This window comes from Rhododendron vialii, chromosome 13a (assembly GCF_030253575.1).
Source record: "Rhododendron vialii isolate Sample 1 chromosome 13a, ASM3025357v1".
NCBI lineage: Eukaryota > Viridiplantae > Streptophyta > Magnoliopsida > Ericales > Ericaceae > Rhododendron > Rhododendron vialii.
In genome coordinates this window covers 27,115,612-27,138,897 of record NC_080569.1, presented here as the reverse complement: position 1 = coordinate 27,138,897, position 23,286 = coordinate 27,115,612, and the positions used below count along the sequence as shown (strand labels likewise).

The window sequence follows — 23,286 nt, the reverse complement described above, 5'->3', positions numbered from 1 at the left end:
GGTTTCAAAGTCTGCTTGAGATTCAAAGCCCAATTTTAATGGTTTTTGAAAGATAAAACACAGCTCAACTATATTTAAATGGAGTTGGAAATGTGGGGGTGCCCATGTCGCACATATGCTTGCTGAGGTATGTTTTAGTAATTTGAAAGCTAAAAGACAGCTCAACTATATTTAAATGGAGTTGGAATTTAGGAGGTTTCCCTATGAAAATGATTTTGACATTTCAATTTTTTATGATGGTTTCAAAATTTGTCTTTTAGTGTGTTTTGCTATGTATAATTTTTACACTAAAAGACAAGTTTTGAAGTGTCATCATAAAAAAGTAAAATGCCAAAATCATTTGCCTTTCCGGTATCACATATATACTTGCTGAGGTATGCTATATTTGCACTGGTATATATAGACTAAAAAACCCCACCTCAAGCTGTAGGCCCGCCCCTAAGTAGATGGAGATGGTTAATGCATGGCCAACCAAATTTGGTAGTGTGTACTAGTAGTTGGTTGTATCTTATATACTCCGTAGCATTGTGGTGTGTGTGTCGAGAAAAGGTGTGAGAGGTGAGAATAGAGAGTGAAAGAGGGAACCCTAGGGGTTTCTCCCCACCCCATTGTATGTGTGTGCACGATTGAGATTGAGTGCTTTCTAATTTTGCTTCCAGATGGTGAATAAATAGTGTTTTGTGCTTGAGTGAAGGACACCGATAATGTCATGGTTGAAATTTTTAGTGCCACGACATTGCTCATGCCGTGGTAATCTTTTCTACCTTCCATGTAGTGTACGTAGGACCTAAAAAAAAACTCCACTGGTCATGCCGGCATGGTGATGTCGTATAGAAAATTATTAATTGCTCCTCCTTTTATGTTTGATGTGTGTGACTTCTACACCAATGCGTGATGAAGAAGCATTGCATAATCCCTCAATATCGGATATACTTAGTGTCATGACAACATTGTTATATTTCCAGCTGTGGATATAGTTTGTCTCGGTATGAGAGCTTGCATTTATTTTTAACCACCAATTACATTAGGGCTAAGTTTTTTTTGTCTTGAAAATCTAGAGAGTTGCTTGTCTACAATATTTGGCTAGAGATAATATTGTGCATAGTGCCCATTTGATTCGACGTCTTATTTGCTTATGTTTTAAAATTTGGTTGAATTTGAATTCAATTGCGTCTAGATTCAATAAACGCTTAACTCTCATCAACACCAACAATTGTTTAATTGGACAACTTTATAGCAACATCATCATATGAGATTTAGTTACATAATCCTGCCAGAATATATGTTTTCCAATTAAACATCCAAGGTTGGAATATTCAAGGTGAATCTAGTATGAAAAAGTGTAAGGTGCATGCAGTTGGGGTACTTGTGTAATGTTTTGGTATAGTACTAACTTTTTTTTATTTTGTTCTCTTAAAAAAAAGTCTATAGGTTTGAATTTCAAACGATGGATCTGTTAAATTTTGCACGTCAGTGTCCTGAGATTATCCCTTGAATTTAGAACCATTAATTACTACTTAGTATAGCTAGGACTAGGGCGCTACAGGTCTATGAATTAGCTGGCATGCACAAAATTTTGAACAATATTCTTGTTATTAAAAAGAGAGAAACTTATTCACCAAAGAATTGCGGAAAACCAATGACAAGCTGCCACAACACAACTACAATATAACCCCACCTTCACCTGTGTCTCACCACTTTCCCATATCGTGCAGTGCCCATCAGCCGCGCTCCCACAGGCGATGCCGCCGATGCCAAAGGCAGCTCCTATCCAGTTTCCCTTAATTACCTCCAGTCAGGTCCGGTTTGGACCATTTGTGGGCCATTTCCGTGCCCACAATACTGATCGAAAGCATTCACTTGAGGTCGTCGAGAACATCGACCACGTCGAAAACCAAGTTGATCGAATAACGTTTGATATGGATCATTTAAAAATGCATTAATCTTGTAAAGTACAAGAGAGCACTTAATTTAGAGTGCTTTTTTATATTAACACATATATTTGCGTTGCTATATCCCTTCTAAATTATACGTCATAGCTAAGATTTAGATTTGAAGGTGACGAAATTAGAATTAGTCAATCAGAAATAAAATTAAAAAAACTACTTACTATTACGGTTTAATACCCTAAAAAATACACGTGTTCTCGGGGCGGCCATGGATTACGTGGCAATGAGACCATCTAGGACCCCTAGATCTTATCCTAAAATAGGGGGCCATATATTTATTACTAGTATTTGCTATCTGTTTGTTTTGTATATACAGATATTTTTATTTTTATCTATATTGTGGGGGTCCAAAAAAGTTGCCTAGAATACTTAATACTCATAAATATGTGATAAGAAGTTACGCATATGTGATTTTTTTTTTTTTTTTTTACAGATAAGTGTGTATGCGATAATTTGTTTTGGAATTCCCGTCTCTTTTTCTTGGTAAGCTTTTTTTCTTCATGAAAATACGTATTTGGGTCATACTTTTTAAACTTGTAGAGTACCTGTCAATAATCTTTTAGAGTTTACCTCTTATATTCTTTTTTCTTTTTTTTTTTAAATTTTTTTGGAGTTCGTTTCATCTCGTGCATATTGTATATATTTTATTGAGAGCTCCAATTTTCGAGTTCACCTTGAGCCCCATACTAGCTAACTCAATATCTGCCCTGCTTGCTCTAAAGTTAATCATCCATATTTATGCCTGCAAATAATTCCCTTAGTCTAAGATTGATCATCTATACTGCCATACATCAGCATAGAATAAAATTAGTTTAACGATCCATTTAAGTTGGACTTGACATTCTGTCAATTTCTGAAGATGAGATTGTTTAAGATTGATTTCAAATCAAATTTGAAACATTTTTTTTCACAATGTATATAAGTGAACTATTCAATTAACAAATTACGTCTTTTTTGAAACAGTGCCAATCACCCTCTATTAATTAACTCATTCCATAACGTCATAAAACTTTTAAGTTAACTATTTCTTTCATTTTGCATGTCATATACTCCGTATTTTGTATTCCCGTTTTCTATATTTGTTCATAGGAAGAGCGGAATTGGAGTGGGGCCGGGCTTAACAGTGGAAGAACTGGGGCCGGCAAAGCCCTCGGCCCTACATATTTTTATCTAATATGAGGAATAAGTTTAATTTTTTCATATGATAAACAGTTTATCTTTTTAATGAAAAATCGTCTCCTTGGATCCGGTCTCCCTGGTATCTGTTTATCTTTTTTAATGGAAATTCGAATCCTTGTCCGGTTTCCCTTGGATCGAAATCCTAGCTTTGTTCATTTGAATGTACAACTGGATGCTCATGAGGCACTCGAGACCCAACCATTGGCTCAACGCCACGTCAGCAACACTATCCCCTTCCAAAACCAACCTATAAAATCCCCATTTCATGTCCTCTCCAACTCCACCACCCACCCTCTCTCTCTCTCTCTCTCTCTCCAAAATCGTAAACCATGCCCCAGGCAATCCTATACAGAACATGGCCTCCTCCCTCCTCCACCACCGCCACCTCTTGGTCCTCCGCCGCCACACCAACTACCAACGCGTTCGGCCGGTCAGCCAAATACACCGGGACAAGTGTGGGAAAATTGGTGGCAGAGAATGCGGTGGTGGTGATGGGGCGCCGCGGGTGCTGCATGTGCCACGTGGTGAAACGGCTGCTGTTGGGGCTCGGAGTCAATCCTCCGGTCGTGGATGTCGACGAACGCGAAGAGGCGGCGGTGATCCACGAGCTCTCGGGAATCGTGGGCTGCGGAGGGCTGCAGTTTCCGGCGGTTTTCATGCGCGGGAAGTTGTTTGGTGGGCTAGAAAGGGTTATGGCCTCTCATATTTCCGGTGAATTGGTTCCCATATTGAAAGAAGCTGGAGCCCTTTGGCTTTGAATATGGGAATAATTATCTGATCATGGGGGGCTTCCTAACAATTTATATGTTGCTGGGTTCCTCCTATTCACAAAGTATTCAGTTCGTCAAGTTTTTGCCTTCAGACATTCTTTGTGCACTCATTTTCGTAACATAGATTTTTCGTATCATTGTATGGATCATTGCGCGCTATTAGCATTTTTTTATAAAATAATTGGAGGTTATGTGAGAGTATTGCTATGAGTACCGATGGTTTCCGTAGGGAAATCGTACCGACGGCCACTCCGGGCCGTCTTTGGCTACCGGACGACTGATCCGATCCGTTCAAAAATTCTATAAAAAAAAAAAACCGAGGGGAACTGTGCGGAAATTAACGGTATCCGATGTGTGTCAGGTGCTTGATCTAAACACCCTATTTTTCAATATGGTGTTTAGATCAAGCACCTTACACACACCGGATGCCATTAATTCTCGCATAGAGGCTCTCGATTTTTTTTTTTATAGAAATTTTGAACAGTTCGGATCGACCGTCTAGTGGCCGAAGACGGCACGGCGCGACCGTCAGTACGATTTCCTTACAGAAACCGTCGGTATATCATTTTTGGTTACTTGTCCAATATCTCGGTGAAATGAAATGGGGCGTTTCGATCATAATTGCTGGCATGCGCATGTCACATTAAATTTTTAACCCCCAAATCCTGACAGAAGGGTAACAAAAAGGGATTAGTGATACTGAAAGTGAAATGTTGATAAAAGTGGGGGCTAGATGTTGGGACTTTTCGATGAAGAGGATAAAGTGAAAAATTTATAAATTTAGGAGATGAATCTGTAATTAACCCTGAAAAGACTTTGGATCCTTGCGGAGGACTCCATTGGGAATGGGATGAGCTGTTTGGGAACCGACCAGCGTGTTTGCTTGCAGTTATAGAGGAAATACCCTAGATACCCTCTCTCAGCCTCAGGGCAAACGGTGTAGCCACCGGGGACAAAACGGTAAATCCACCCAAACAAACCCGCATCTTCTCACCTCCCTGTAAAGTATTACTCCTAAAGCCCCGAAACCTCTCGCACCACCTTTTTCCCTCCCCCATTTTGAACACACTCACTCTCTGTCTCTCTCTCTCTCCAAAAGTATACACACATATATTCCTTCTCTGTCTAAAAGAGCAATAGTAAAGGAGGATCGAAGACCATGAACATGATGAGGTTATTCTCCAGAGGCTCCGGCGAGTCTCCGCAGCCGTCGTCGTCGTCGTCGTCGGAGGCTTCTCCGTCGCCGCCCTCGCCTGCCTCCACCACTGGACCGGCGCGGCCGATCCGCCTGGTGTACTGTGACGAGAAGGGGAAGTTCCGGATGGATCCGGAGGCGGTCGCGACGCTTCAGCTCGTCAAGGAGCCCGTCGGCGTTGTCTCCGTCTGCGGTCGCGCTCGCCAGGGCAAGAGCTTCGTGTTGAATCAGGTTCGAGAAAAAATTTGAGATGAAAATCTGGTGTGAATTTATTGATATACGTAATCTAGGGCTTTAGTTGGCTTTTTGGAAATTGAGGTCTTTAGTTACTGTGTTATTCGTTTTATTGTGATGGTATTGCTAGTTCTAAGAATTAGGTTTTCGGTTGATGTGTTCAAAGGGACTAGTCATGAATTGGGCATTTGCGGAGAGTGCAAATAGTCCGGGAGTACCGCCTCGTGGTGCTCCGAATCACTCTACAACCAACCACTCATTCTTGTTTGGTACATGACTAAGAGTATAGACCCCACTGGAATGTGAAGTTATGGAGTGCACATGGTGCTCTTGACTACTGAATAATTACTCGGAGAGTGTATCTTCCGTTTGAACAAAAAAGAATTACTCGTTACTCGGAGACTGCGATTACTCTTGTGGAGAAGGAAACCAACAATCCTTTATTGGTTTTGAACTATGCGACGCAAACAGAGAGGAGCGGAGGGCAAGGACAATTTTATGGAATGTTTCACTTGTTGATTTTGTTTTTTATATCCTGGTGTACTGCTCCCTGAATTTGAATGCAGTGTATCTACTAGCTGTTTGATTTTTGTTTGAATATCTACGCAAAGGTCTATTGTTGCTTGTGATAGAAATTGAGGGAAACCCTGACACCATAGGAAAATGCAAATGGTACTTGGTGGAACGCCGTTCCACTGACCCAAGATTTAGTGACGGGTACTGAACTGTGGTATATTTCATGGATTAGTGGCACTGTCGTTTGGTATCACCACCGTTATTCTGAATATTGTATCCTCAATTACTGTATTTAAACCTTAGTTACACGAAGCGGGAGCGGGGGCGGGGACGGGAGAGCGGATGATCATAAAAGTGTGGGAGCGCCATTGGGAGCGATTAGGAAAAATTATTAAAATTATAAATATATATTTTTAGAATTTTATATTGTTAAATGTCAATATAAAAATATTATTCTACCACATAAAATATTACTATTAAAATTATAAGTTTCTAGTTATATTTCAACATTTTAATTGTAGCACATGATTACACAATAGAGCTCTTGTGCATATTAAGTAGGCATAAAAGTTAAAGCCTTAAAGGCATTAGTATGACTCTAGAAGGTTAATATCAGATGTGCACACCAACAAGAACAAAATAACTTTAAAGGTACCAATTGCAGCTTGAATGGTAAGTCTCTCAACCGTTTTTTGGGTGTAAGTTCCCGTATAGGTAAGGAACGAGTTCCCGTCGTCATTGGGACGAGTTTCTTGGAGTTTCCTTCGACGGAAACGCGGAAACGTGTTTCTGTCGAAGAAACGTGTGCATAGTTGAAGGTTCCTGCAACTAAGATTTAAACTATTCAAAGTATTACTGAGAAGGGAACTTTTTATCCTGACAATATTAAACATCATGGGTACCGTTCTTCAATTTTTTTGGCATTGGCACTATAGTTTCAATGTGTTGGGTGTAACTCTATCCTTGGTGAATCTCATATATGATATATCCCGGCCAGCAGAAGCACGCAAAATAAGTGTGGAATCCTAGAAAAGGAGAAATACTCAAGCCCAAGTTTTATACGCCCATGGAGAGATCTAATCCATTAGAGAAATGAACACAAAAATGTGAAATACACAAAAACCACTGACACTTTACCTAAGTCCTGAAGCCATATACACTTCTGTGCTCACCTTAGTGTCCCTAGGCCAATAATGGTTTCATTGCCTACACATTTCCATCTCATCCTCACATTTCATTACACCTTTCACTCTCCTTCTCTTGCTACTCTCCAAGTTCCTCACCACGGGGCTACAATATGTATTACACTGTTTACGGGAAGAAACAATTTAACCGACTTGCTGTTTTTCTCTGCACGAGGAACGCAGGAAATGGTCTGTCGTTTTTGTACCAAAAATATAGAATTTATAAAACAATGAATTAATTAATAGTCCGAAGAATAGTGGTTAAGTCCGAGATCATCCGCAGGGAGAAAAAAGCTAAGTTGCAATAGTTTCAATTAATTTAGTTGGATTTGCATGATTTGAACTAAGATTAAACTACAATTAACTAGAAAGCAATCTAAGTTTTGTAAATAGGAGAGAAGTGACTAGGGTTTCGATTCCACAATCCCCTTGCAATATAATCGTAATAAAATATAGGGTAATTATTCAACATAAAACAAGTAAGATTGTCGTTAGGGCTTGCAATCCCTATCGATAATCGTCAAGAGGGTTCACGGGACTTCTACACCGTAAAGGCTATCTCAACATAGCACGAATCATCTCACTGAATTTAACCAATGGCACAACTCGGCTAGCGTAGTATAACCCATCTTAGAGACTATTCTGAAAAAGTGAAAACTATTGTATGACAGTGCTTGATATCCGGAATACAAACACAACAGATAAATAAGAAAAATCTGTTCTTTCATAAAAATTATGAATCATCTCAAAAAATCATACAATTAACTGTTGAATAAAACCCTAAAAATCAAACGATTACATTACTTGGAGAAAGCTTCCTCGTCGCTCTAGTGGAAAGATCTTAGCCGCTCATGATTCTGAGAGGCTGTGCCTCTGCTATGCGCAGCCCGTCCTCTTCTCTGTTCTGCGTCAAAAGATGTCCCACTTGTGTTGCAGCCAATGTTCTAAAAAGCGCTCGGTGCTAGGCGGGCGGCCGACTACCTTCAAGCTTCGAGACCTATTAATTGGCCATTAATTGCCTTTTAGCAATTAGTCGGTTTTTTTTTTTTAAAATATTCTACAACCTCCCTACCATCAATAATCACAGTTTTTCTGGTTGATGTGATATATCTTCTCTACCATCAATACTTACTAGTTACTACACGTCTACCGGTCTACACGGCTACGGCCTACACCAAACGGTCCAAACCATAAATTTACAATACTACACTACTCTGCTACTCAGACTCAAGTGTTAAATTTTGTAAAAAAAAATACTACACTACAGAGAGGGGGGGATCAAGAAATTACAGAGAGAGAGAGGGAGAAATTACACACAAAGAGAGAGAGAGAGAGATTACAAAGAGAGAGGGGGATCAAGAGAGAGGGATCGAGAGTTACAACAGTCAACAATGAGGCGCAGTGGCGGTGAATGGTGATGAAAGGCGTCGGCGATGACCGGTGTCGGTGATGAGAGGCAATCGTCGATGTACTGGCGTCGGCAGTAGGCGATGACTGGGTTTCTTCCTAGATCCAGATCGATGAGAGGCTGATCGAATGAGAGCCCTAACACAGTAATTCGAAGCCCTAAATAACCTGGTATGAGTATAACAGTTACCCCCTTCGTTTTCTAAAAATTCATATTTACCTTGCCTAATCGCCCATTAGCCGATTAATCGCCCATGAATCGATTAATCGCCTATCGCCGCCTACACGCCGACCAATTAAGCGGCGATTAATCGCCGCCAAAGTCCAATTAATCTTCTAGCCGCCTAATTCAACCTTTTAGCCATTAATCTCATCGGTTAGCCCAAATTTCCGATTAATCGCCCATTAATCGGCAATTAATCCCGCCTTTTAGAACACTGGTTGCAGCTGCCCAATATTTAGAGTGCATCGACCAAAAACCCTTTAAAAGCTTCTGCCAAATATAATTCCTCTCCTAACTCTAATTAGTCATGTGCCCTTCCAATTGGTCCCATCTAGTTGACCAACTGTTACCACTTTGAACACGTGCATACCAATTTCCTCTCTAAGGAACTAATATTGAATGCAATTTCTTGTTTCAATATGAAATAAATGGACCAACCACTTGATTATGGTATTCGGCTCCCATTGAACGCGTCATGGTCGACTCTTTATGGATTCAATTCAGAGGCTAAATATTAATCATGATCGATTTAACTCCATTTGCCATTCAACTGCTCCACAAGTCCTTAAATGAGGAAAACGAGTATCAAACTCTAAGTAGCATACTAAACAGATATAACAAGGCTAAGTTAGAGGGCGTAAATAGGCGTTTCCTATCAGGAGCACTCCTGCTACGCCAGAATTCGAGCCTCCCTCAATACAATTGTGCAAAATTGGTGGGTAGTACTTGCCTCCCTTGTGGGTGGATAGGCTTGTCCGTACAATGCCCTAGTTCATTAACGCTTAGTTGACACAATATGAAGCTTTTGCTCAATGAGTTGTAAAACTGGTAGCTCTAAGTGCCCACTTTTATGTGTTGTTAATCAGTCTTGGCATCTCTATGGTGTTGTTGTTAGATTCTTTTATGATTCAGTAATGTCCATATTGCATAAGAAGACATTTATATATTGTTTGTTAAGCAGTAATCGCATCTGTATGGTATGCATGTTTGCTTCTTTGACTCCTCAATAACTTGAATATTGGTCAATGGAATACATGTTTTTATACTGAAGCTGTGACTCAGTGGTAATTTCATTTATGTCCTTTAGCTTCTTGGAAGGAGCAGTGGATTTCAAGTTGCATCTACTCATCGTCCTTGTACAAAAGGGCTTTGGTTGTGGAGTGCACCCATAAGGAGAACTGCTCTCGATGGAACCGAATACAATCTTTTACTGTTAGACAGTGAAGGAATTGATGCTTATGATCAGACGGTAAGTTATTTTTCTTTTACAACTACAATAATAAGCTGATGGTGATTCCTAATTTCCCTTGCCTAGAATAACTTTTCTGTATCGGTTTATAATTGTTTTATTCTTGTAACTCATCCTTGAATTCTAATTACCTATTTTGCATTTTTCAAACCAGCAGTCCATTTTATTTCTGCTTGGTATTAATAATATATCTTATTTTATGGTGTTTGCACCAGACATCATGTTATGATAATCTTATTTCCTCTTGTTTCTTGTTTTCGTTTACTTTTGTCTGTTCTCAACAGGGAACATACAGCACACAGATTTTCTCCTTAGCTGTCCTCTTATCAAGCATGTTCATATATAACCAGGTAAGGAAGTCAATCTAGGTTCTTTATCTTTTGAGTGAACATTGTGATAGCTCTCTCTCTCTCTCTCTCTCTCTCTCTCTCTCTCACACACACACGCGCGCGCGCAGAGTCTCTTTCTCAATGTTCTAAAAATCATCAAGCGCTAGTCGGGTGGAAGAGGGGTGCCTAGGCTGACTAGTGATTAGTCAGTTTCTATTTTTTAATGAATATTTTTCCCCTCCCCAAAGTTTGAGTAAGAAATGACATAAGACTTGGAAAAAACGAATCAAGACTACTGCAACAATAAAAATTAACACTCAATATACACTTTGTTATTTATAATAGGGAAAATTTCAAAATACCCCCCCAAACTTTACACTCAAATGTCTAATAGACTCCCAAACTTTCAAAAAAATCAATTTCCCTCAAATGTCTAATAGACATTGGTGTAAAGTTTGGGACTCTATTTTGAAATTTTCCCTTTATAATATATATGTTTTGTTCTATAGTATTTATATATTTTGTTAGCCGCTTGGGCTTTGAAATGTACTATGCATATATCAAATGTAATTTGTCAAACAACATTTAACACCCTTTACTTTTAACTATACTATTACAAATGTGACCATAAAAAACAATTTATGAGGTATACACCTATTAATTGCCGCCTAGCCAATTAATCAGTTAATAATTGCCGACTAATGTAAAAAGGCCTAATTACCACCTAGACTCCAGAGTCTAGGCATTGGGGGTCCCCCTAGCACCTTGGCCCCGCATAGGCGGACCTTTAACACTGTTCTCCCTCTGTTTTGCGCTCTCTCTCTCAACTTGTTATCTGATGCATCTTTTCTCAGAAACAACTTGGATACTGTAATGTGTGAAATATAGGTCGGATCTACTCCTTGCGTGGATCACTTAATCTGGTACTCATGTTATCCATATGTTTCAGATGGGTGGTATTGATGAAGCAGCACTTGACCGCCTCTCTCTTGTTACTGAAATGACTAAACATATTCGTGTTAGAGCCTCTGGAGGACGGACTACTACTTCTGAGCTTGGGCAATTCTCCCCAATCTTTGTTTGGCTCCTAAGGGTACTCTTCAGTTGATATGTATATTTTTGTTGAATACCAAATATGGTACTGTCTGCTCTTCTACGTATTATTGTGGTTGTGCATATCTATTTTTGATACCTTTGACAAAATTACATGCCTGCTTGTTTGGGTCGGGGCCGCTGTAGTCGCCTAATTTTGTAATGCCCTATTGTATATGTGGCGACTTCAATATGACTTGTTCACTTGCAGGATTTCTATTTGGACTTGGTGGAGGATAATCGAAAAATAACACCCCGTGACTATCTAGAACTAGCTTTGAAGCCAGTTCAAGGAAGTGGAAGAGATATAGCTGCAAAAAATGAGGTTTTTATCTAGCTGTACTTCCGCTGGTGATATAATTGCATGACATTAGTGAAAAGTCGCATAGCTACAATTGCTATAACTGATTCAAAGATTTTGTTGTGTGGTGATGTTCCTCTGTTTTATCTTTGACCATTTGATGTATACAGTTTACCTTAATGCTACTTCCAAGTGGATGTACTAATGATGCTATAATAATGGTTACTAGATTCGTGAGTCCATTAGGGCTCTTTTTCCGGACAGAGAATGCTTCACCCTTGTGCGGCCTTTGAGCAACGAAAATGAACTCCAGCGACTTGACCAAATTCACGTGAGTATCTTGTTCATGGTATATATTCCACAGTGTTACTAATGGTGGTTTTCGATGTCATTGTTATGATGGTCATAAAAAAAGTCCTCTCTGTCTGTTGGTGCAGCTGGACAAATTAAGACCAGAATTTAGGTCTGGGCTGGATGCTTTTACAAAGTTTGTGTTTGAGAGGACTAGGCCCAAGCAAGTTGGGGCAACAGTAATGACAGGACCCATTCTTGCTCGTATTACTCAGTCTTTTCTGGATGCAATAAATAATGGTGCGGTGCCTACAATAACCTCCTCATGGCAGGTGATTACTGTTTCTGGAGCTCTGAACTGTTTCCTGTTCTCATTGTTAATTGCATGATTTTGTTTGTCCCTTTCTAAAGTTGTTGGTTTACAGAATGCTGTAACCCTTTTGGTTCTCTATGCTATCTACACTTTGGTGTGATCAATTCTGCCAACATTAGCTTTAATATTTGTGCTTCCATGCGCTGTAGTAGCTCTTTTTTTACGTTATTCTTTTTCTTGCAATTGAACCTGGAAGAAATAGCGGTTTCTTTTTTAATAACATTGTTGTATTAGTTTTTTGCATAGTGGTTTTGGATTCAATTTTTAGGCTCTGTTTGGAACTAAGGGAAATATAGGGAAAAGAAGCGAAAATAATGAGGGAAAATTGAAGAGAAATTGAGAAGGAAAGTTAAGTTAGAATTTAATAAAATATTTCCTCTCCTTTTTTAAGAACCAAACAAGGATGGGGAAAGTTTTAAAAATTTCCCTTCCTTTCCACAAATTCCAAATAGAGCCTTAGTTTCATTTCATTTGTTTAATTGTTGAAGTGAGCTTGGTAGCACAAGCAGAGATACACTGCTGTACAAAGTGAACTATGAAGAAGCACAAACAATTCTCTGGAGGAGGCATGTTGTGTTGAACACTCATGTAGAACACCCACACTCTTTTGACACCTCTAAAAGCATCTCCAACACTTCTATGTGTATGAATGGACAAATAAAATTCACTGTATTGGAAGAGCCATTCTCTTGTTTCCATACAAATAAAATTCATAGCATGGACTTTGGAAGTACATACTATAGGTTTGTTGGTTGTTTCTCTTCCATAAGAATCTGTTGAATGGAAGTACCAAAAACCCGGTAGGAGATTTTATGCAGTCGCCAATCATATTTTCACATTTTAGGGTAACTTTGGTTGTATCGTTTTAATGATTTCTATTTTATGGATATGCATCATTAGAAAGGTTTTTGCTTATTTATTACCATGAATCTTCTTTTCTATGTTGGAAAGATAATCAGTGAATATTTGCATCATGATCTAGCTGCATATATTGAGTTCTGTTCAAATTTCAAATGTCTCAAGATAGACTAAATATGAAGAACCTAGTTATTAGTTGAAGGCATTTTCTCAGAGAGGGAAATGATGCTTTTCATCTTGTTTTTTCCGTCTTTTTTCCTACCATTTGGCTATTAAATCTGTGGTTTGAGATTCTTTGAAGCAAGATATGTGCTTCTTGAGCAAAGATTGTAGTATGAGTTATGAATATGTTAAAAGATTTTCCCTTGAGGTTTGGATTCTTGTTTTGCAGAGTGTTGAAGAAGCGGAGTGTCAAAGAGCATATGATTTAGCATCTGAGGTCTATATGGCTTCTTTTGACCGATCAAAGCCCCCAGAGGAAGTGAGTGGATCTTTCTTCCTACAGTTGTCAATTTTTTTTGCTCTCTAATTCTTAGGTGCTTGTAGGCTGCACTAAGGGAAGCACATGACGAAGCAGTTCAAAAATCGACAGCTGCATTTAATGATAGTGCTGTAGGGTCTGGTTCAACTAGGCAGAAGTACGAAAAGCGTCTCCATAACTTCTTAAGGAAGGCATTTGAGGTAATTTTCTTTTTATTTTCCTTTTCTTAGTAACTGTGTCTTGTTTAGTACCATGATTAGTTAGGACCATATGGTCTTCCTTTGTTTTAGCACCAGGTAATAGGTTTAGGTAGTTTATCTTTTTGTTTAGCATCAAATATATTGTGATAATGGTGAAGTGTCGACTGACTCTGAGATGACTTCTAGTAGAAGAATCAAGTCTTGACACCGAAAGATATATCTATGTCTAAGTCACAACTTCGCCAAGCGCATGTGGGAGAGAGCTCAAAAATCGATTGTGAAAATGGCTAATTTTGAGAGCCATGAAAGTATAAATATTTGTTTGTTATTTTACACGCGCATATGCCTAAAATTCTATACCATTTGGTTCCTATACATTTGAATAGGAACAGTGGCTAGTGCTTATAAGTTAATAGGCAAATTAATACCAGATGGATTGGTGATTATGCTTTTCCACCCATCTAATATGGGAGTGTACTAGAGTGTGTACATTGGTCAGCATGCATAAAGGTTTTGGGATGCTCTATTACACTTCTTAGCTGGGTGCTTCGTAGGGATGTTGGGGGTGTTCAAGATGAGTTAGCGGGGGCAGAGTCAATTACAGCTTGGGTGGGTCGGCTATGGTTGATTCCGGCCAAGGGGCTAGAAGTCAGAAATCTTAGTGGAGCTTTCTTCCTTTTGTGTTTACAATACATAGAGGAGGCGCTGAGAGTGCTGGCTTAGTAGTGGTCAATTGATGGCCAACCCCCATTTCTAGATTGGTGGTCGCTGGCATGATAATTCAACAGAACAGAGGGGATGCCTGCTTTTGTTTGGTTAAGGATGATGGTGCTCAAAGCTATAGGTGATCGGTATAGTGGATTCTTCGGAGTTGATGAGAAGAAGGCACAGAGGGGTCAATTGGGCTGGTTTGTTTTCATTGCTCTTATTTGCTTTCCTCGATGTATCCTTTGTCGAGTTCTAATAACATTTTGTTTTGCCGGGCAAAATTAAAAAAGGGTGGGTTTGTTTGAAGGTGAAAGGGGATAGAGATACATGTTGCCAGTTTGGTCAGGGGACGGACCAAGGGTGGTAGTGAGTATGGTGGACACTGGTGGTAGGGGTTGCGCGCAGGAATCTGTAGGTGCGGTGAGGGTGATGGTATTACAATGGGAAGGTGAGTGGGAGGTTATTTGCGAGTGGGGCAGGAGTATATGATGCAAAATTTCAGACAGTTGGCAAAATGGTTTGTGGTGGCTATGTTGAACATTCTTGCAGATCTAGAGCTTTGAAATCACAAGCTTCGATGTATAAGATAAAATGTGTTTTCCTAGTAACATATCTCGATCTAACATAGGATGTATTTGCCTTGCAACATATTTTTCATACCTTCTGCTGTTATTGTTCTAAGCACACTAGATTTGGAGACTTGTACTACAAATCAATGAAGCTATTAATTGATATTCTGGGAAGGTGTATGCAAAGTGATTATGGGCTATGATGTTAGAGCTTGGTTGTAGGTCCCCTTATTGGGTGATGAAGTCACCATGGAACTTAGCTCCGGCGCTCCAAGTCAAATCTTCTATGAACCTTGCTTCCATCGAGGAAGGAGCGTATCGCCAACTACTACATTACCTCTCAAGCATATGAACTCTAAAACATTGCACAAGAAAATATGAAGTTATGAAAAGATACTAGAAAGGTTACTTCAAATTTGCTCAATTATATAGTATATAAGCATAATATGTAGTATGTTTACAAACTGAAACAGTTGACACCAATTGGCAATTGCTGATATATTACCACGTATGCTAGAATTAATGAAAGAATTTTCATTATAGAGGTACATGTATACATCTTTTGTAGATTCTTCTATATCCTCTCGCTCTCCGACACCCGCACTGCTCCGTCATCATGCAGCTAGGTGTCAGAGACAAAGGCCAAAGTTTGGCAAATGGAGACTTAAGGCCTGCGGATTAGATTTCTTTGGGCATAAGAAAAAATCAAAATTTGTCACCATGCTTTTGCTGTTTATTCAGGGTGTTATATTTTAATTTTAGTGATACCTAGATTAGGTCAACTCAACAAAGTTGCTAATTATCCACTGTCAACATAGTTGCGAGTACTGATTTGGATATGCTACTGATGTAGGACTACAAAAGGGATGCTTTTAGGGAGGCATACTTGCAATGTTCAAATGCTATACAGAACATGGAAAAGGAACTAAGAACAGCTTGTCATGCTCCTGATGCAAAAATAGATCGTGTTCTTAAGGTAAGCAAGCATGTACTGTCCTGGTTATTGTGGTTTTTATTTTTTTTCTCGTTTGTCTTGATCATTATGATATCATATGGTTCTTGCAACTGAAAGAAACAACTATTCCTGTTCTTTTTAAGTTCTTTTCCCCAATATTCTAAATATCGCTAGTCACTAGTCAGTTTGAAGAGGGGCGCCTAGGCTGACTAGTCAGTACCTAGAGATTAGTTGGTTTTCCAAAAAATATTTCCTTTTCTCCGCCATAGTTTAAGTAAGAAAAGACATAAGACTAGGAGAAATGAATTAAGACTTAAGTTACGAGTAAATAGTAACACTTAATATTAATTTTGTTATGTAACATGCATGTGTTTTGTTAGCTGATTGAGGGCTCTGATATGTATCATGTACATATTGTTAATACTTTGTTAATATAACATTTAACGCCTTGTACTTTTTAGTATTACACATTTAACTCCAAGATACTTTTACAAATTACGAAATATACCCCGCTGGTTAATTGGCGACTATTGTAAAAACGTTTAATTATCGCCTAGACCCTAAAATCTAGGCGTTGGGGTTCCACCAAGAGCCTAGGCCCTCCTTGGCCAACTTTTAGAGCACTGCTTTTCGTAAGTTTTTTCTTGCTTCTTTTATCAATGGAAAGATGTTATGAACTCAACTTTTTTTCGAGTTGTCTTTTGATCTAATCATTCTGAGATGAAAATACGTTCTCTTTACGTTAATTTTTCAATAAGTTTGAAATGTTGATGAATACATGGTTTTAAGTATCAAAATTATTAACTTCAAGCATTCTTTGGCTGATCCATGGACTATTATTAAAAACCGAAATATGAAAAATTAAGTCTTGATGTTCAATTGTTCATGGTTACAGTAGGTGCTGATGCCATAAATGTTATATGGACATGGAAATTCAAGTTGTGGTAATATCATCAGTCACAGAGATGTTATACAAATAGGGACATGATACTGTCGATTCCTTGCACTGTTAGTTGCGCAAGGGATTCTGTTGTAAGCATATGCATTTGTTGTGAATTTATAACTATTAATTGCTCTCTTTGGATATCCACTTTTTTTGATCGCGTTACTGTAGAGTATACCTGCTACGGTAGAAGGGTTTGTATGTTTAATATGTGCATGGAGTTGGCATTTTTTTTTGCCTTGGAATATCATATGCTTGTAAATTTTGTTATGCAGATTCTTGACGATCTTGTATCCAAGTATGAAAAATCGCCTCATGGTCCAGAAAAATGGCGGAAACTGGCTGGATTCTTGAAACAGAGGTTTGTGTTAGCAGTCGTTATATAAGGTACTTGGTTTTGAATCTTTGCTTATTAACCTGATTGTTTATGTCCTCAGTTTGGAAGGTCCAGTTGTAGATCTTATCAAGAAGCAAATAGATCAAATCGTGTCAGAGAAGAGTTCCCTCATGCTAAAGTGCCGTTCTATTGAAGATAAGATGGGATTGCTCAACAAGCAACTGGAAGCTAGCGAAAAGTACAAATCAGAGTATTTAAAGCGTTACGAGGACGCTATAAATGACAAGAAGAAGCTTGCTGATGATTACATGAGTCGAATAGCAAATTTGCAGAGTAAATGTAGCTCATTGGAGGAGAGGTGTTCTAGCTTGTCGAAAACATTAGACTTGGCGAGGCAGGAGTCTGTGGATTGGAAAAGAAAATATGAACAGGTACTTTCAAAACAAAAGGCAGAAGAAGATCAGGCGAGCTCAGAAATAGCAATTCTCAAATCCAGGAGCAGTGCTGCAGAGGCAAGGTTGGCTGCTGCCAGGGAACAATCTCAGTCTTCTCAAGAGGAGGCGGAGGAGTGGAAAAGGAAGTATGATATTGCTGTCAGAGAAGCGAAAGCTGCTCTAGAGAAGGCGGCAGTCGTTCAAGAACGGTCAAGTAAGCAAACACAGCTGAGGGAAGATACTCTCAGAGAAGAATTTTCTAGTACCTTGGCTGAGAAGGTGAATCCACATGGATATTGTATATTTGTTCCTTATATCTATGTATCTATGTACCACAACCACCACCACCGCACACACACACACACACACACACAGAGATGGCTAAGAAGGTGAATACACATGGATATTGTATATTTGTTCCTTATATCTATGTATCTATGTACCACAACCACCACACACACACACACACACAGAGGGAGGGAGGGAGGGAGGGAGGGAGAGAGAGCGAGAGAGAGAGAGCTTCTTTTTAGGAATGATTTGAGACAAAAGAGGAAGTGGGCATGTGATATCTAATTGCAACCAATTCTTCCTTCTTCTCTTTTTCTTTTTTTCCTCCACATCTGTGTGTGCACACGCGTGCCTATACATCTCGTGTGTAGACTTGGTGTTTCAAAGTGAATTGTCTTTTATGGTCATTTGTTTTTATATTTGTTTATGCACTTAGTAAGTTAGTATGCATGTGACATTTTGTGTGATTAAATTCAACCATCAAAAATCGGGGTTGAAAAATGTAAATATAGCCTCCTCTGGTTGTGTAATAAACTATAAATGTTGTGTGGATATTTTCGGTCCCCTCTGGACTCCGGAGAGAATCCTGCCTCACCTTGCCCTGTAAAGAATGTTTGGAGCATTTCAAGATGCCATAAGTATTTCTTTCCTTTTCTTTGGTAATGATCTGCAGGAAGATGAATTGAAGGACAAGGCTTCTAAGATTGAATTTGCGGAGCAGCGTTTGACAACTTTGAGTTTGGAATTGAAGGTGATTTTTGACAGCATCTAGAAACAATATTTTGATTATGACATTTCTTGCTTCATATTTTACTTATCAACTATGAAGCACAAACACTCCTTTAAGACACTCCTAAAGGTCGCCGAATCCGCGTCTGACACAGTGGGGACAATGGACACTCCAGGGACACGGGAAGGGTTAAATATGCAATTTTTTTTTATTTTTGGGGGTTAAATGCATATTACTTCAAATATTTTTGGGTTAAAAATGTAATATAATGTATATATGATGCTTGTGTATACATATTGATTCTTCATGCTTCTACTGTTCTATATATACCTTTGTTTTCACTGGTTTGGAATGAATAATATTTACTTATTTTTTGTGTGTCCTCTATCATGTCCGTGTCCCTAGTTTTAAGACATCCTTGTGCGTGCTACATAGCTTGTCAAAAAACTACACACACACACACACACACACACACACACACACACACATATATATATATATACGGGACGGTTCAAGAGACACCCAAAAAAACACTTAAAAAAACACCCCAAATCTCAATCCCATAGTTCCCGATCAAATTTTTATGATCCGAACCGTTCAATGTGTGCAGAATGTGATTTTAAAGGTGCCCCCGAGAAATTAGCAAAGAAAATGACCGGGAAAGGATTGATTTGAGCAGTTTTTATTTGAACCGTTCAATAAAAAACTGTTTGAAACTGTTCGGATCAAGCCATTCCCGGTCTTTTTTTTTGCCGATTTCTCGCGGGTACCTTCAAAATCACATTCTGATCACATTGAGCGGCTCGGATCATCGAAATTCAATCGGTAAATGAGAGAAATGAGGAGGTCCGCACTTAAGGAGCCTATTTAAGGTCCTCACAGGAAGCTCACTGTATGTATATATATACATGTGTATATATATAGATACACGGGACGGTTCAAGGAACATCCAAAAAAACACCCCAAATCTCAATCTCATAGTTTCCGGTCAAATTTTTATGATCTGAACCGTTCAATGTGTGCAGAATGTGATTTTAAGGGTGCCCGCTTGAAATTAGCAAAAAAATTGACTGGGAAAGGCTTGATTTGAGCAGTTTTTATTTGAAACGTTCAATAAAAACTGTTCAAACTGTTCGGATCAAGCCCTTCCTGTACATTTTTTTTGCTAATTTCTCGCGGGTACCCTTAAAATCACGTTCTGATCACATTGAACGGCTCGGATCATCAAAATTTGATCGGGAACTATGAAGTGTTTTTTGGGTGTCTTGCTAATTTCAAGCGGGCACCTTTAAAATCACATTCTGCACACATTGAACGGTTCAGATTATAAAAATTTGACCGGGAACTATGAGATTGAGATTTGGGGTGTTTTTTTAGATGTCTCCGGAACCGCCCTGATAAAAAAAACACCTCATAGTTTTTGATCAAATTTTAATGATCCGAGCCGCTCAATGTGATCAGAACGTGATTTTAAGGGTACTCGCAAAAAATTAGCAAAAAAAAGGACCAGGAATGGCTTAATCTGAGCAGTTTTTAGCTTAGATTTAATGAACGGTTCAATTAAAAACTGCTCAAAACAAGCACTTCCCGGTCATTTTTTTTGCTAATTTCTCGCAGCCACCCTTAAAATCACATTATGCACACATTGAACGGTTCAGATCATAAAAATTTGATCGGGAATTATGAAATTGAAATTTGGGGTGTTTTTTTAGGTGTCTAAATAGTTATCCGCGGAACCGTCCCGTGTGTATATATATATATATATATATATATATATATATATATATATATATATATATATATATATTATGACATGTGCAAGCTTATCACTTTGTTTATCTCATCCCAAACGGGTCACTCTACTATTTTTTGAGTTAGTTTGTGGTTATTTTTCATATTGGTGAAGGCAGCAGGGTGCCATGGCCCATCGACATTTGCAAAATTTTGGCAAGGCCCCTATGACCTTTGTATATGAAGCTTTTAATATAGACCCTACAAAAAGTACAAATGTCCCAATGGTAGGAGATGGACACAATAATGTATATCAAGCTAGTAAACACCCTCATCCTTGTATAGTCGGGACTTGCATGTGGAGATGCAAATCTGTAGATTAAGCGAGGTAAAATACGAAGTGGAGATGCAAAATGCAAATGGGGAACAAATGTGACCGGAGAGACTTGAACTCAAGACCTCAATGCTACTTTGTGACAATTGTATTACAGAGAAAAGATTAATCTTACAAGAGAACTATGTATGCTAACCGTATAAAGGCGAAAAGACTAGACTACTGTTAATGTGACAATGACATATAAATGACAACAAAACCCGAAACAGTTTATGCACAATAGGAGTTTCAGATCCATTGATTAGCAAAAATGTGAATGCCATTTATTGGTTTTCAATAATAAAGAACATAAAGGTCGAATGTTATTTAGGTAAATCACCTGAATGAAATATGTGGTTGTTTTACCGTCTTTCTTGTTATTCTTTCTCATATGCCTATGTATGGATTTTAATTTGAGAAGTCCATTTTTAGTAATCTTGGCCCCTCTAAACTGCAATTTCTAGTTTCGTCCCTGCTTGATGTGATAATTGGTTCCTAGCTTTATGATTGCGATATGGTTTAAATAGCACATATACAGTAGAGTGCTGCAGTGCAGCCTGCAGGTGTAGTGTTTCTGCTTGTAGCTTTTGATGGTGGTATTTGGTAGATTGGGGTAAACGTTGTATAGAAAACCATGTAAAAGGTATTACAGGTATGTTCAGGACTTTTTACCATTGACCCCACTCACCCGCATAGTGAACTTCGGGACTTAAAAATACTGTAATCCAGTAGTGGTACTGGTATCATGGGGAAGGAAACCCCAGCTAGCTTGAGCTGAGCAAGTTTGTTAGTTTTTGGACATACATTCTTTATTCTCATATAAATAAGTGTATGCATTGTTGATGGTGAATAATTGTGCTCTGTCTTGGTCACAGGCTGCTGAGTCAAAGATAAAGAACTACGATTCAGAAATTTCAAATCTGAAGATTGAAATCAAGGAACTGGCTGGGAAGTTAGAAACTGCAAACGGGATGGCTCAGTCATTTGAACGACAAGCCAGGATACTGGAACAGGAAAAACTTCATTTGGAGCAAAAATACCAATCGGAGTTCAACAGATTTGAGGAAGTGCAAGATAGGTGTAGAAATGCAGAGAGAGAAGCCAAAAGAGCAACAGAATTAGCTGATAAAGCACGAGCAGAAGCAGTCACTTCTCAAAAGGAAAAATCAGAGATTCAGCGAACCGCAATGGAAAGATTAGCTCAAATCGAAAGAGCTGAAAGGCACATTGAAAGTCTGGAACGGCAGAAAGCTGACCTGGCAAATGAAGCAGATAGATACCGCGCCGCCGAGGCGGACGCTGTTTCCAAAGTCTTGATATTAGAAGCGAGGGTTGAAGAAAGAGAAAAAGAGATAGAGTCGCTTTTGCAATCTAACAACGAACAGAGGCTTAGTACTGTTCAAGTCCTTGAGAGTCTACTAGCGACAGAGCGCGCGGCACGCACGGAAGCAAATAATAGGGCGGAAGCGCTCTCAGTTCACTTACAAGCGACTCAAGGGAAACTTGACTCACTCCAGCAGAAGTTGACTCAGGTTCAACTCAATGAATCGGCATTAGACGGGAAGCTGAAAACGGGTTCTCATGGGAAACGGGTGAGACCGGAGGATTATGAAGTTGGGGTTGAGTCTGTTCATGATATGGACAATAATAACGGAGGAATGAGAGGGAATAAAAGGTCGAAGAGTACAACTAGCCCTTTGAAACCCGTGCAGCCGGAAGATGGGGGTTCTGTGTTTAAGGGGGATGAAGAGAATGATGACAGTCAGCAGACCAATTCGGAGGATTACACGAAGTTCACTGTCCAAAGACTGAAGCAGGAACTTACGAAGCATAATTTTGGTGGCGAGTTGCTTCAGTTGAAGAATCCCAACAAGAAGGATATAGTTTCTCTTTATGAAAAATGTGTTCTCCAGAAATCGTAACATTTCGAGTAGTTCGGAATTTTAATGGACTGCTAGCTTATGAATGCCGAAATCGAGTTGTTTTTGAAACTCGATTATTGGTTCAGATCTTTTGATTTACTTTGGTGTAGTTAAAATTAGCCAAGAACTTATTCAGGTGTGCTACATTCGGGGTTAGTGTTTGGTGTTATTTTCTTTCTTTCTTTCTGGGAGGTGTATTTCTTGTTTGTGAAATATTCTATTTCGGAGTTATTTGGAGTGACATACTAATTTTATTTGTATGATTAAAATGTCTAAGTACTACCTTGTACTAGCTTTTATGCTTGTGCCTGCCAAAGCTTGTCTTAGATTGGAGATGTTGAGGTGGTCATATTTTCTGTGGAAGTTTAGTGAAGGTAATTTTCTCTGATGAAATTCCTTCAATGAAACCAAATCAGATGTTTTTTTTTCTTGGCAAAAGAATTTTATCAGTCTTTGAAGAAGCTA

At 38.9% G+C, this 23,286-nt stretch overlaps 2 protein-coding genes across 2 annotated transcripts; both read left to right on the top strand.

Annotated features, from left to right (window-relative positions):
- Window positions 1-2,556: 2,556 nt before the first annotated feature.
- On the top strand, window positions 2,557-4,088 carry LOC131313603 (glutaredoxin-C9-like). Its single transcript, XM_058341989.1, has one exon. It carries the CDS (start codon window positions 3,458-3,460, stop codon window positions 3,884-3,886), a length of 429 nt encoding a protein of 142 aa, XP_058197972.1. The 5' UTR covers window positions 2,557-3,457; the 3' UTR covers window positions 3,887-4,088.
- Window positions 4,089-4,917: 829 nt separating this feature from the next.
- Window positions 4,918-23,090, top strand: LOC131313487 (uncharacterized). Its single transcript, XM_058341811.1, has 14 exons — window positions 4,918-5,324; window positions 9,745-9,906; window positions 10,191-10,256; window positions 11,185-11,328; window positions 11,539-11,652; window positions 11,858-11,959; window positions 12,066-12,251; window positions 13,542-13,631; window positions 13,697-13,831; window positions 15,962-16,084; window positions 17,282-17,367; window positions 17,444-18,056; window positions 18,739-18,816; window positions 21,775-23,090. Exons 1-14 carry the CDS (start codon window positions 5,058-5,060, stop codon window positions 22,819-22,821), a joined length of 3,213 nt encoding a protein of 1,070 aa, XP_058197794.1. The 5' UTR covers window positions 4,918-5,057; the 3' UTR covers window positions 22,822-23,090.
- The last annotated feature ends 196 nt before the right edge of the window (window positions 23,091-23,286 follow it).

What these genes read in the sequence shown, in the direction of transcription:
- LOC131313603 (XM_058341989.1), top strand. Translation starts at nt 3,458, where the DNA reads ATGCCCCAGGCAATCCTATACAGAACATGGCCTCCTCCCTCCTCCACC.
- LOC131313487 (XM_058341811.1), top strand. Translation starts at nt 5,058, where the DNA reads ATGAACATGATGAGGTTATTCTCCAGAGGCTCCGGCGAGTCTCCGCAG. An exon ending in GCTGGATTCTTGAAACAGAG is followed by an intron (nt 17,368 to 17,443) that starts GTTTGTGTTAGC and finishes TTATGTCCTCAG; the next exon opens with TTTGGAAGGTCCAGTTGTAG. An exon ending in CTAGTACCTTGGCTGAGAAG is followed by an intron (nt 18,057 to 18,738) that starts GTGAATCCACAT and finishes AATGATCTGCAG; the next exon opens with GAAGATGAATTGAAGGACAA.